The sequence below is a fragment of the Zalophus californianus genome, chromosome 12 (genome assembly GCF_009762305.2).
Source record: "Zalophus californianus isolate mZalCal1 chromosome 12, mZalCal1.pri.v2, whole genome shotgun sequence".
NCBI classification, from domain to species: domain Eukaryota; kingdom Metazoa; phylum Chordata; class Mammalia; order Carnivora; family Otariidae; genus Zalophus; species Zalophus californianus.
In genome coordinates, this window is record NC_045606.1 from 36,035,145 (window position 1) to 36,049,148 (window position 14,004).

At 37.6% G+C, this 14,004-nt stretch overlaps 1 protein-coding gene across 4 annotated transcripts in view; it reads left to right on the plus strand.

Annotated features, from left to right (window-relative positions):
• The window catches only part of VPS50 (VPS50 subunit of EARP/GARPII complex), a 140,986-nt gene extending 132,453 nt beyond the window's left edge, over positions 1-8,533 (plus strand). For 2 of the 4 annotated variants that reach the window (XM_027573937.1, XM_027573938.1), the window contains 3 exons: positions 1,123-1,244; positions 3,035-3,224; positions 5,504-5,763. In XM_027573937.1, the coding sequence (XP_027429738.1) occupies positions 1,123-1,244; positions 3,035-3,224; positions 5,504-5,623 (432 nt within the window). In that variant the 3' untranslated portion in view covers positions 5,624-5,763. Of the gene's footprint in view, positions 1-1,122; positions 1,245-3,034; positions 3,225-5,503 lie in introns of those variants that run through there. The other 2 variants (XM_027573936.2, XM_027573939.2) reach the window with 2 other exon arrangements.
• Positions 8,534-14,004: the final 5,471 nt, after the last annotated feature.

Sequence of the window (14,004 nt, forward strand, 5' to 3'; positions counted from 1 at the left end):
ATGAAAAGGATGAAGAGCAATTATTTATTTAACTTTGATTTTCAAAAGTAATCTTAGTGAATTAAAAATTCACTTTTTATAAATAATTAAAAGTATTTAACTGTCAAAAATAAATCAAAAAAATTGTGATTAGCAAAACAGCAAAAGGATAATAAGTGATCATGTGGTAGCTTGAGTGGTGATGATTAGATTTTCTTTTTCCTCCTGTGTGTTATTAGAGAATTTGAACACATGTCACTCTTGACTTGTTAAGCATTATGTAGCTGCTGTCCTGAGGAAACTAAAGGAAAAAATGTCATTTTTAAACCTTGTTAAATTTATTTGAAATGTATTGTCAGGGAAGGAGCGATAGCATTTACTTTTGTAAATGAACATATTTAGATGACAGTAGTCCAGAGAAACTAGAAATACATTTATTGAAGGGTAAACTGCTTTCATGTGATTGTTGGAATTTGTCTAAATTGGTTACATATATTTTTATTTTTAGTGGAGAGGTATCATAAAAGTCCCTAATAAGTAATGAAAATAAGTTTTCCTGTAGGAAACAGGAACTATGTTATGTTTTATTTTTTCCTTTGCACTAAAAATTTGCAGCTATTACATGACTTTCAAATTATCTGGAATATAATAACTTATTTACTTTTAAAGAATGTTTAGGAAAGAGGATAATTTATCCAATTGTTCTCTAAGGAGTATAGCCTCAAATTACAAATGGTTCACGGTTCACTCTGAGTTGAAAGCTTATCAAAATATTTTTTAAAATGGGTTTCTTGAAGATAATTTTAAAGACATATTAGGTTATTAAGCTCTTTTAATCCATTCTGACAGTCATAGAAAAATTTGAGATGAAGCATTTAAACATTGTTAGCATTGTTTAATCTGTTAATGACACATTTCTTTTGAGATGAAATGTAGTGTACTCTGTATCACAACATAGTTTATTCAATGTGAAGTACTTAAAAAGTCCAAGTTATCTTTTGTATTCTCTTTTTGTTTTACTCGGTTTGATTCTCAGAATCAAATATGCTTCGCTTTCTTTATCTTCTTCTTTGCCGGGAAGATTGGAAAGCGATGTGGCACTATAATTATATCCACATATGGCCATGATTTTTGTCTTCTTAGGAATTTGAGCAGTTTAACAGGAGGTTAAATGAGGTTTCTAAGAGAGTTCGGATACCCCTGCCCGTGTCTAATATACTTTGGGAACACTGTATACGGCTGGCCAACAGAACTATTGTAGAGGGGTAAGTTTTCATGAAAGAATTATCTGAGTCTTCAGTGATAAATCATAATATACAGATCACATTGTATGTTGTCATTACTGGAGAGAATAGGTAGAGAAAGTCATAGATAGCAGATAGTCCTATAATAATTCAGGTTTGACTTTAGAACATAATTGAAGAAACCTTAAACCCCACTGTGCCTCCTCTGTCTGTGCTTTCTTTTCTCAGTGGTAACCTAGAACCAGCTAGTAGGGGAGAGTGGAAAGTAGCATCTCATGGTTATCTGAAAGTTAAACTTATAATAATTATTATTACTTAATGATATAATTATTATGATTATGCATAACACTTATTGAGCACTATGTGTCATTTACTGGATCAAGCACTTCACAGGATTATATCACCAAATCCTAACATAAACTCTTTGATAGAACCATTAATTCTCTCTCTTTTATCAAGGAGAAAACCTCAGAAAAATCAAGGTTTAGAGAGATTAAATAACTTGTCCAAGTTGACACAGTTTTCAAACACCAAGAAGGTTTATGAACTTCTGATGGCAAAATCAAGCCTCATAACCACTATGTCTGTTAGTGGTATCATTATTATATCATTGTAAACTGTATAAATCTTTCATATGTTGAGCTTAAAGATCTATCAGTACTAATTTTCCCACTTACTCAGAGACCACGCTTATTACATCTAGAATATAAACTGTCTTTGGAAAGCAAGTGCTGTCTCAAAGACCATTCACAGTGGTCTGGAATTGCACATCAGTTGAATTTCCACACTATCATTTATCTGATTTCTTTTCAGTTCTTCTTTGATACAAAGAAGAATGTTATTAGAGAGTGGGAAAGTGACAGTGACAAGCTGACAACAGTTTTGGCACTCTGTATAGAAACCAACGGTGCTGGAAATCACAGAATGGCTCTGTGTCAAGAGTCACGATTGAAAAGTGTTTTTAATAAATTTGTTTAATAAAGTAGAAAACTGAATAATGTTATATTTCTGTACAAAACACTTTTTATTAAATCAAAAAACAAAAAAACCCATTCACTTCAAACAATATGCTCTCCAGTGTCCTTGCAAATTTCCTTAGGGGAAGTACTGCATTCCTAGGGTTGGATTCTCCACCTTTTGTATTATTGAAGGAATGAGACACTGACTTCTGAGTAATAACATGTTGTACTCTTGAGGTTAATACATTCTTATTACTACTCAACCTTAGAACACACAGTTTTTTAGTAGTGAGGGGTGTCAGAATAAGTCTATAAGGTTTATGACAAGTATGTATATCCTTTTTTTTTTGCTTATATGCTCACACGTTTCTTAGGTTCAGCTGACAGTCAATGGGGGAATTACTGCTTTTGTTTCTTTGCATCAGTAGTTACAATATTGAACAGTTTTATGAAACTAAGATTCGTTTGGAGTATTCCTAGCTCAATTTTTATAAATAATTCTTGGCAGCCAGATTTACGGGAAGACCAGTTTAACTTTCTTACAGATGATTCTGTTAATTGACTGGGGGTAGGGGGAAACTGTAGTCTGTGGAGCTGCAAAGAACTTCAGAAGTTGTTAGATCTCTTTGCTTTGCAAATGAGGAAGCTGAGGCCCCCTAGGTAAAATGACAGCTTAGTGCCAGCGCCCCAACACAGCCCAGTCCTTCTGACACAAGGCTCATGTGCTCTTTTCCCTAGAATCCTCTCGTTTCTGGAGAATCTGTCCAGATATGGGTTAAAAAAGAGTTTAAGTACCTACAGGTTTCTTTTTCCATCCCATCATTTCTGGTTTTTTATTATTGTGTATCTTAGATATGCCAACGTCAAGAAGTGTAGTAATGAGGGTCGTGCCTTGATGCAATTGGATTTTCAACAGTTTTTAATGAAACTTGAAAAACTAACAGATATTAGACCCATTCCTGATAAAGAATTTGTGGAAACCTATATTAAAGCCTACTATCTAACCGAGAATGACATGGAACGCTGGATCAAAGAGCACAGGGTGAGAGCTGGAAAACAATTAAGTTTTTATTCCTTTTCCTTTGTGCTGTTCTTGTCTGGTGTATTATATAATTCAAAATCATGAGAGTGAAATATAAAGCATCAGCTGATTCTTTGCCATATTCACACTGTGTCTATGCAGTGCCCTTTGCGTAATCGAATCCTTTTGAGATCTTTCTGAACTGCAACAGTAATTATCTGGAATGGTAGCCAGAGTCTGAACTTTAGCTGTGTTTATCCTGCAACTGTGTTGTGGGAGAAGGCTGAAGTTGGTTGCCATCAAGACAAATTGAAGACAGCAACATTGAAGTGATTCACAAGTTAACCTCTGTTATATAACTTAAACCTTGTAGCTCTCAAAGGTGAGTTGCTGTCATCCTGACCACACTGACATATATTGGTGATGATTGAATATATTAATATTTAAATGGCTAAATTTAACTTCCTCCTACATTATATTTTACCTTGAGTATAGATGTGATTATTTTTCTTTTGTGTGGCTATAAAAATAAGTAGAGAAAAGTATTATTTATTAAGTGTTGTTTAGGATGCTGAATTTTTGACACAGTTCAACTCAACATCTATCACCAGAGCATGCTCAGTATGGGGAGCTTTCCTAGTATGATTGTTCTATCGTTTGTCTAGGTAGGCAGTATGGGAAGACAGATTTAATGAAAATATGGAAAGTATTAAAATTATCACCTCATTTTATTCCTTCAGTAACTCTAGTGATCACATTTACTTATGCTATAAACATCATGGGTAAAAGCTAAGTAAATTTTTATTTCATTTGACTGGGTGAGGAAATAAAGAATCATTTATACTTTATCAGCCTCATCCAGTCTGGTTTCACTACTCTAGAAATTCTAAATGAAATGAATATTAGCCTGAATTTTGTGGAAATGTGTCCACTGTGGGTCAGTTTCATATCTTTAGAAGCAAAATAGAAATGTACATATTATTTTCAGTGATTTTGATCAGTACACCAGAATTGAGAAAAAGGTTGTCCCTTTTAGTCCCACTGACTTCTGACATTTGAAAACCAGAATGCTAGACCAGGAACAGATGGACTGCTGAATGTTGCTGGAATCCATTTAGTAAAGGAAGCTGTAAACACTTTGAGGTTGCTACTGTGGAAGGCATTTAGGGAAAGAGTACAAGTAACTGAGGAGAAAAAGCACAGCTCTTAGATATCCATTATTTGATGCAAGAAAGATACCCATTTTCGAGTTTCCTCTTTTAATATAGTGCACCAAAATTTTTAGCTTAGCATTTTGTGAGAACTTTAACTAGCTGATATTTGTAATTCAGTGAAATTTTCTCAGGAGCCGACTATTTCTGTCTTCCAGGACAGTGTCTGGCCCGGTGCTTGATGACAGTGGATACTCGTTAAATGTTGACTGATTAAGAGAATTTATCAGATGCTGACAGGTGCTCCCAGAGCTCAGATACACAAACTGAATAGTTTGCTGAGTTTTTAAAATGAACTCTTTCTCATATTTTGAAATTGTGCTATCTTTAGGTGGTTACCTCCAGTGAAGACAGATGACTTTTCTTCTCAGATGATAGTATAGAACTCTCTCTTTTCCTTATCTGAACTCTTGTTATTCATCCTCCAGAACCAGATCAATATGCAAACCTTTCTGGTGAATCCCTAATCATTCTTTTCCTAGGAACTCATTATCTGAAATTCAGGAACCAAATAGATTTGTACAGCATAAGAGACTTAGTCTTAATTTTACTTACTAGCTATAATGACAGTATGAGGGTTTAAAAGCCAGTAGCTTTCTAAAGATCCTTGTTACCTTACTCATTTATCATATCTCAGAAAAGTTGTTCTGTGGTTAGAGATTTTTTCCCTTTCACCTAAAATGTTTGCAAAATGTAGAGTACCAGAAAATAACTATTTAGTAGCATTTTAAAATTTTGAGAGGTCAGTATATTTTAATAACTTAATAAAGACTGTCACAGAAACAAGCATAAAGTGTGTGGTCTTAAAAGTAACAAAAGCATAGGCATGTCAGATTACTCTGCCATATTGAAGAGATTCTAGTCCTTTCTGTTTCGGTGTATCCTGCGGCGTCCTTATTGTTATAACGGCTGAGTAAACAACTTGTTTCCATGTTTCAAACTATAATTTCCTCTGCTTTTCACTGATTTGTAGTGCTCGGTCACTATCCACTGAAAACTGAGTATCTGCCTGTTCTTTCCTTGCATTGATCAAATACATGTCTTTCAGTGTACTAAATTTGGATCTTTTTTTTGTTTTTTCTTGAGCAGGAGTATTCAACGAAGCAGCTGACCAATCTGGTAAATGTTTGCCTGGGATCCCATATCAATAAGAAAGCAAGACAAAAACTTCTAGCTGCTATAGATGATATAGATAGACCCAAAAGATAATGAACACATTCCTTTTTCTCAATGGCATTGATCTTCTCTCAACATATATGACATGAAAGCCAATTTTTCATGCACTCCTGACTATTGTCTAAGAAATCTTTGTGCATGTTCTTTCCAACTGGCAAGTGGAAAACACTGAAGTTCATGTGGTGTTCTCAAATGACTTTTATATGCTGTGATCCTTCTCTTCAACTTTTAGTCTCATTTGTTGTATTCTTTTTCTGAAATGATATCATTGCCTCGTCATAAGTATTGTTATGTGACTACAGTTATACATTTTACTGAAGAATGCACTGTAAGTATATAATTAGAAGGAACAGTGATAATGCATCCATGGGCAGTTTTTGGAGAATGAATTTATGTTGGTATTTTTTTACCCTCTCTACTTGGTTCTTAATACATAAGTGAGAGGGTTTTGTACAGTATCTCCTAATTATGAGCACTGCATGAAAATTGAAAAGTACACGTAAACAAAATAGCTGAAAAATCAGTATGTTCTCTGTGTTTTTAAATGTCAGAGTTTATGTCGGGGTTAATTTGGTTATAACAGTGATCGTAAATGATGAAATTGAATAAATATTGTACTCTAACACGATCCGCCTATGTGAGACAGAATTTATGAAACTGTAATAGAACTTTTCAGTGTGTTCTAACAATTTTAATGATCTTACATCCTGGTACCAGTGGTAAAAAGCAATTTCATTGGATGTACCTTTTCAGAGCCTGAGTAGCACCCAGAATAGTGATTATGGGATTTTTTTTTCCTTTTCTTTTCTTTTTTAATATGGGACATTTTTTCACATAAGCGTTGTTCTCTTTGAATTCTGCTTCTGTCTTAAGACAGGAAAACCTGGCTTAGCTGAGTTAGGGAAAGAACTGTTAGTAGTCAAGCATAAGTTTATGGTCATATGTTCACCTTTCTTAGAGATCTGCTTTGTATCACAGATGTAAAATAATGTGAGCTAGCTAGGGATAAACTTTGGAACTCAGTCTTTAGTAAATGTGTACTTTGCTTTGAAACCAGAGATCTTCTATCAACATATACGACATAAAAATCAGTTTCCCATGCACTCCTGCCAACTGTCTTTTACGGAATTTTTTGCATGTTCTTTGTAACTGGAGAGTAGAAGACTCTTAAGTTTGTGTGGTTTTGGTCCAGGTGTACTGGGCATGACCTGTAACATCAGTAGCTCCCAGAATCCTGAAGCATAATCTCATGAGAAGTGGGCCTTGTGTTCTGTGAGTCTTCTGGGAACTGAGATGCGGAAGTGGAGGGCGAAGGATGGTACGTGATCAAGCATAGTGGCGAATAAGGAGGGAGGGGATTGCCACTCAGTGCCTGCCTTTCCCTGCAGATATTCATAACTGGCGCAGTAGACTAGAAAGTGCTTTTAGAATCTCTGTGCGGGTGTTAGTATGTGTGTCTGTACGATGAGTTTTTTGTTTTCAGCCTCTGCAGTTCATTTACTGTCAATATTGCCAGTAAAACTTTCCTCTTGTTAAAAGGTATGGGCTTGATGCTGTAATGGTCTACCTGTGGCATTAGAATGTGTACTTGTAAGGCAGATTCTGCCAGTAGCCGTTATCCATATACAGCCACCGGAAGAAAACGAATATGAAATAAGCTTGGTCCTTGTGTTTAAATGACACATTCAGCTGGGACATAAAGAGCTAATCAGCCTCATTTATTTCTCAGTTGATTAAGAGCTGCTTGTTTCTTCTTTTTTACATGGACTTTATGGTTGGCTTTCTTTAATTTCTAGTTTATTTTGCCCTAGGTAGTATGGACAGCAATTACATACCCGGTAGAGTGTTTTCCAGGATGGTAGAAATTGATACAAAAGAATTGTTAGGGAATCAACCATGCAGTCAGACAGACCTTTTAACTTACCCATACTCTGCTTTAATAAATATTTTTGAAAAAGCTTTTTTTTTTCTTCATTTCAGGGTAGCTTTTAATAAGTGCTCATTAACATCAAAACAGTAACAGGATACTTGAGTTGTGAAATTACCTAATAACAAGTCAGTTACCAGACAGTTCTCAAATACATTACGCAGTGATAATGAATTATAACCATGTAACATTTTTGTGAAACTAATTTTAAGATAAATAGAATTGAAAAGCGTGACAATATAAATCGAATTATCTGTCTTCCAAAATTTTTACTGTTACAAAAATTTCTTTTTGTGTCTAAGTTTTCCTGAACTTTGACATTTTATATGAAAGTGTCCTATGAAATTCAAGATTTTAAGTTGATGTGGGAGCATGGTAAAATAGCATTCCCTGATAAAGAATGATTATTTCTATAAATATATTGTCTTACATTTTAAAATGCTAGGGAAATACATAGCAGTTCAAATGAACTAGTTTGCTTCAGTTTATAAAGACTACAGAGATCTTATAAGTTCACTTTGACTAGTAAGCTCATTTGCTCAACTTACAAAATGAAATAGAATTTTGCTTGAAGCCAGGACCATATGGTATTTTATCATATCTTTAAGCAGAATTTCCTTTGAAAAGTTCTATTTGGCCGAGTGCTAAAGTGAAACTTTAAGTTAGATTGAATAGCTTTTTCTTTACCTGCTCACTGAAATGTAGTCATAAAAAAGACTTGTAATTCAATTCACTTTGAAAGCATAGTTATCTTTTGTAATGAAAAATTGGACCTGAAGATGAAATACCAGTTGTGCTCAGAGCAAAATGAAGAAGTCCTGGGGAAAAATATTTATATTTCTATATTTATTCTTTGGAGTAATTTTAATACAGACTTGGTAGTTAAGACAAATGATATTTAGGGTGCCTGGGTGGCTCAGTTGGTTAAGCGACTGCCTTCGGCTCAGGTCATGATCCCGGAGTCCTGGGATCGAGTCCCACATCGGGCTCCCTGCTCGGCAGGGAGTCTGCTCCTCCCTCTGACCCTCTTCCCTCTCGTGCTCTCTATCTCTCATTCTCTCTCTCTCAAATAAATAAATAAAATCTTTAAAAAAAAAAAAGACAAATGATATTTAACTCTTGAGAATGATTAATGACAAGAAAATTATTAATACTCTGGCCTGATCTTTGTAAATATTAAGACCAGTGCAGCTTTCTGCAGATATTCTTTTTTAGTATTATGGAAAATATTTGCTCAATTCTTATCCACAAATTTTTAAAGGCCATCAGAAAGTTCAAGGTGCCCAACATTCCCAAGGACAAAACTATGTCAGAATTCTTAACTCGTTTGAAAATAATGGAGGAAAATAGTTCATTAACTCTGATAGCCTTTTTTTGATTTGTGCATCCTTTTGTGAATATTGCTAAGTATACCTGCATCATTTGTTCAGTTTGAAAGCAAACCCATAATTAGATTCTCTTATTTGCTAAGGATGTTGGGGGAAGGGGCAGGAAGAAGGATAACTAGTCTCTCTGTGGGATTTTGGTACTTTATTGATTTATTTAGAACAGTTTTTTGTTTTGCTTTTTGTTTTTGATGAAGAAACATTTTTATAAGTTCCTTTGGTGATTACTTCTCGATCTCAAGACTGGAACTCCAGGTTTGCTCTTTACAGACTTTTTCACACTGAGCCAAGCCTTTCAATCCAGAAAAGGGATTTTTTAAAAATCTACAGCCTATATTTTATTCTCTTTCTTCCCCCATCCCTTGTTTCTTGATTCTGCCTACCAGCAACCAAAAGGATTTATGTTTTAAAGAAAAGCCATTTTCATACTGTGGGCATTTTGGTCCAACTACCACAAATAGCATACTAATCTTTGCCTTAGATGGGAGGGACATTTTAGTCAGTTTCCATTTCAGTAGAAGTCCCTTCTGGAGCCTCCATTAAAGTGTAATTACACCCTCAGGTAACTATTAGAAGACAATTTTTGCTGACTGCCTGCTGTCTTCCTTATCTTATTTCTACTTCCTATCACAGTTCCACCTTTAAGAACCCAACCAAGATGCTGTACTTTCCATGAAACCTATCCTTCTCGGGAGTAGGTGCTATGGAGAAGAAGGAATGGTGGTGGTTATGGTGGATTTTAGAATTTTAACAAGGAAGATGGCAAAAGATCTCTCTTGGAAGGAAGTAAGGAGGCCAGCCATGCAGTTATCTCAGGTAGAGTGTTGCAGGCTGAGGGAGTAGTAAGTGCAAAGTGAAGGCTTAGGGTGAGGGCTTCTGCTCTGAGAGCTTTAAAGAGGCCAGCATGGCTGGCACAGCAAGTGGGAGAGAGTAGGAGTGGAAGGGATGTGACAGGAGGAGGCACACAGAGTGAAGGCCTATGAACCATGGAAAGGACTTTGGATTTTACTTTCAGATAGGAAGCATTTGGAAGATTATGAACAGAGCGGACACCTGATTTCTGACTTAGGTTTTAGCAACATTACTCTACCTGTATATTTGAGAAAAGGCCAGAGGGAAACAAGGACTGAAGCAAGGAGACAAAGTAAGAAGCTAATACAGTAAACTAAGAGCAGCATAATGGAGGCTCAGACTGCTGGAGTTTTGGTGGATATGGTGAGCTGTGATCACATTCTGGATGTGTTTCAAAAGTAGAGACAGGGTTTGTTGATTGGTTGTTGTGAAGTTTGAGAAAAGAGGGATTAAAGATGATTCCAAGACTTTGGCTTGAGAAAGTAGAAGTCTCTGGGAGAACTGGGTTTGTGAAGATGATCAAGAGAGCAGTTGGACAGCTGAGTTTTAAGAGACCTTGAGATATACCATTGGAGGTATAGAAGAGGCAGCTGTGCACATGAGTCTGGAGAAGTCAGGGCTGTAGATGTAAGTGTGGGAGTCATCGGCATATAGCATATAAACCCAAAGGTTTCTTTAGGACGCAGAGAAGTCATACCTGGCCCGTTAAGCATAGGTCATAGAGGTTTTGTCCCTTTAGAGTTGCCATCTGCCTTGCAATTGAGCTCAGGACAATTTCCACATCACACAGGATAGGTTAAGGAAGAGGCTTTTTTGGGGAAACTCACAAGCCTGGGAGAGCAAAAAGAGCAGGCATTATCTCCCAGCTTCTTGGCATTGTCACTAGGAGAGATGAGACAGGGCTGGGAACATGCAGAGATTGTGTTGAGGGGTCTAAGGGGGAGGTGTTAATAGCAATTGTGAGAAAAACTCGCCACCTAGTGACCTGAGGCCTGTGGACAGTGTAGTTATTTGGCTGGGAAGCAGAAGCCATTTCCTTGGGGCAGATGATTTCCGGTGCAGCCCTTGCCCTAGCTAGCTCATCACTGAGGCAACCAGAGTGAGCTCCAGGGTCCTGTCTTGAGTCACGCACTGGCTGCATTCTAGTGGAATGGACAAATAGTTCCTAGCCTCAGGAGTTTAAAACTAGTAGGATAAACAGATGTAAGACAAACACATTCCATTCTGGGGAGTACTCCAAAGGAGAATTCTAGAGTGGGAGTCAGGAACAACACTGAGGAAGACATGTTCAAGTGGAGACTGAAGAAGAACAGGTGTTAGGGGAGGAGGCTGACAGAAGAGTGTGCTTGGGGATCAGAAAGGGCAGGGTGGTTGGCACCCAGAAGGGGCAGGGAAAGGGGCACAGAGAAGACAGAGGAGATGTGGCAAACTTAGAAAACTTGTGCAGCGAAGCAGGAGACACAAATGAATAAAGCAGTAGGTCTTATTCAATAATGCGTGACAGGCATTTTGAGATGTGGGCAATGTGGGCCCAGCTGAACCAACAGGCACTCCAATTCAAATTTTAATCTCTGCATCCAAACGAATGAATGAGCTCCACTGGCCCATCAGTTCCAGGGAGAAGGGAATCTGTATAGGGAAGGGAATTCCCCAGAACATCTATCTGTGGGTTCCCCTGTACATCTTGACAGCACTTAGCATAGAATCTTACTTTGCTCAGAACTATATGATGGATGGAATGGTCGAATGGAATGCAAATACTCAGGCCCTTTGAACTAGAATTCATCCCTAAACTGTCCTGAAGTGCTGCTTGCTGTCTCCGGGGCAGGCTTGTCCCAAGTATGCTTCTTTACACCCCTGAGCTCCTTGTACTGGATCGGACATGTAATTGCTGTTTGTTTGTTGGCTTCTCAATATTGTGGAAGGAGGATTAATTACTCAGTGATTGTTGAAGAGAGGTCCACACTGGCATTGGAAGTCAAAACATTAGCCGTTTAAAAAGAAGCAAAACTCACTTCAATTCCTTAACTTTTTAACACCTGCAGACTGCCTGGGATGAAGTTTGAGGTGTTTTAATAGACTGCCCTAGACCAGTGGTTCTCAAAGTATGGTCCCAGATCATCAGCCTCAGCATCATCTGGGAACTCATTAGACAAGCAAATTCTCAGCCCCACTAGAGACCTATGGAATCAGAAACTCTGGGGGTGAAACCCTGCAACTGGTATTTTAACAACTCTGATGCATATTGAACTTTGGGAACCACTGATTTCAAAGACACAGTGGGATGAGGTGATGCAGAGAAGGTGTTCGCCTGGAACTTTCTTTCCCCTCACAGGGCTATAGTGTAGCTATTCCAGACACACTGCTGAGAAGGCCTTTTTTTTTTTTAATGTTTTTAGACAATATTTTGTGTTTGAACAGGCCAACAAACATGTGCATCTCTTTCACATTGACTTGAGTGGGAAGAGATTTTCCCAGATTTTTAATTGGTGCAAGAGTCATGTGCAGTGAGATGGTGAAACTGGAGGAATATTGTATCATTTTACAGAGATTTGGTCCTTGATTCTCTCGGCAGCTGATTGAATCAGATGGAATGAGGAGCCAGTTGGTAAGGGAAGCTTAGCATGAGCTGGATGTGTTGGTGGCTGGGGTTCTGTTGAGTTCATACTCTTGTACCTTGCCTAGTCTCTAATTCACCTTCTGTGCCATCATTTTAAAGAGTATTTCTGTATCTCTAAGATGGGAATAGTAATAGTACCCACTTCATAGGGCTTTTGTGGCTGGTCTGCCTAAATTGCATCCCAGTATCAGTACCTCGGCCACACATTTGCCTCCTTCCTGAGGAGTTAGTTGGCACACTGCAGAATGTATGCTGGTCCTCAATGGGATTCCTTACATTTTTAGTGTAATTTAATTAAATAGCAGAGCCTATTATGAGTGAGTGATGTGTCTTGATTTGGGGAAGTGAGAATCAGTGTTTATGCCATTATGACGGGCAAATGCTCAGGAGTCTTTTCCTTTATGTTCTCTTGGTAAACCATCCAAGGGACCCTCTTCTGACTCTTAAGAAACTCAGGTGTGATTCATGTGACAGTGGTAGTGTTTCTGCTACCATATCAGCTTCTATGGAAATTCCAGGTGTTCTGTTCAGTTCCCCCTCAGGTGTGGGGAAGGTTTTTCTCCATGTGGGGTCTTAAGTCTGGGGCTTTCAAGTGGTAGGTGGTCCACAGGTAATAGAAATGTCCACACTGGGCAGCTTAGCACTTAGTCCCCTCTCTGCTCTCTTGCCCATGTGCAGAATTGCCTTTCCCCTTTCTGCTTAGCTCTCTCCATACCTTCCTTTTCCATCCCAGTCACCCCATTGCAACCTCTTTCCCTAGCCCCAATCTTAGCATGTTTTAGGGAACAAAAGAAGAGTTCTGGAAGTGGGTGCATTTTTGTTCACACTTAAATTAGGAGTTTCTTAGACTCATTAGTTCAGCTTCTTTGAGGGTTGAAGGAGGAAAAATGGTACTTGGATGTGTGAGAAGCAAAGAAAAGCAACAGAAGCACAGAAAACCAGCAGAGGCATTAATGGAGGTATAACCCTGCCATTTATCAGTATCTTAAGATTGTCAGGAGAGTATTCTCAATTCTTTTAGTGGATTTCTTTGTAGTTCGTAAATTTATAAATGCAAGAACCTTATATTTTCCTCTCCAGGCTCTTGTGTTCACACACATCTTCCTGTGCCCTCAACTTCATTGACTAAACAAACAAATGTACTATCTGGTATCTGTTTCTTCAGATAATGGAATGGTTGTTTTAAAATTTATTCAGGCTGAGATCCATTGGTTACCTCTTCTAAGTCATTAATCTTTGAGACAAGGCCTGTTCCAAGCAAACTACCTGTAGTTTGGTCACTGAGACTTAAGTATGTGTCAATAATAAAATTGTAAATGAGATTATAATTAGCACACACCAGGGACTGAGATTTGTCAGTACCTGATATACTTTTCTCAGTAAGTACTTTGTCTTTATGTTTAAAAGCTCACTTGTTGGAAGCTGGTTTAAATGCTTTTCTAAGCATCTTGTAGAGAAAAGCCAAGGTGATCCTCATAAGTGAAGTTCCATTGCTCACCCATGAGCACGTTACAGCAGTTTTCAACATGTTGGCAATTTGAAGTGTTGTTTGGCTGGTATTTAACCAGAATAATAGGAACTTGGCTCCTGTGGTTTAAGGCATTTTGATAGCTGCTTTTTTCATTTTAAG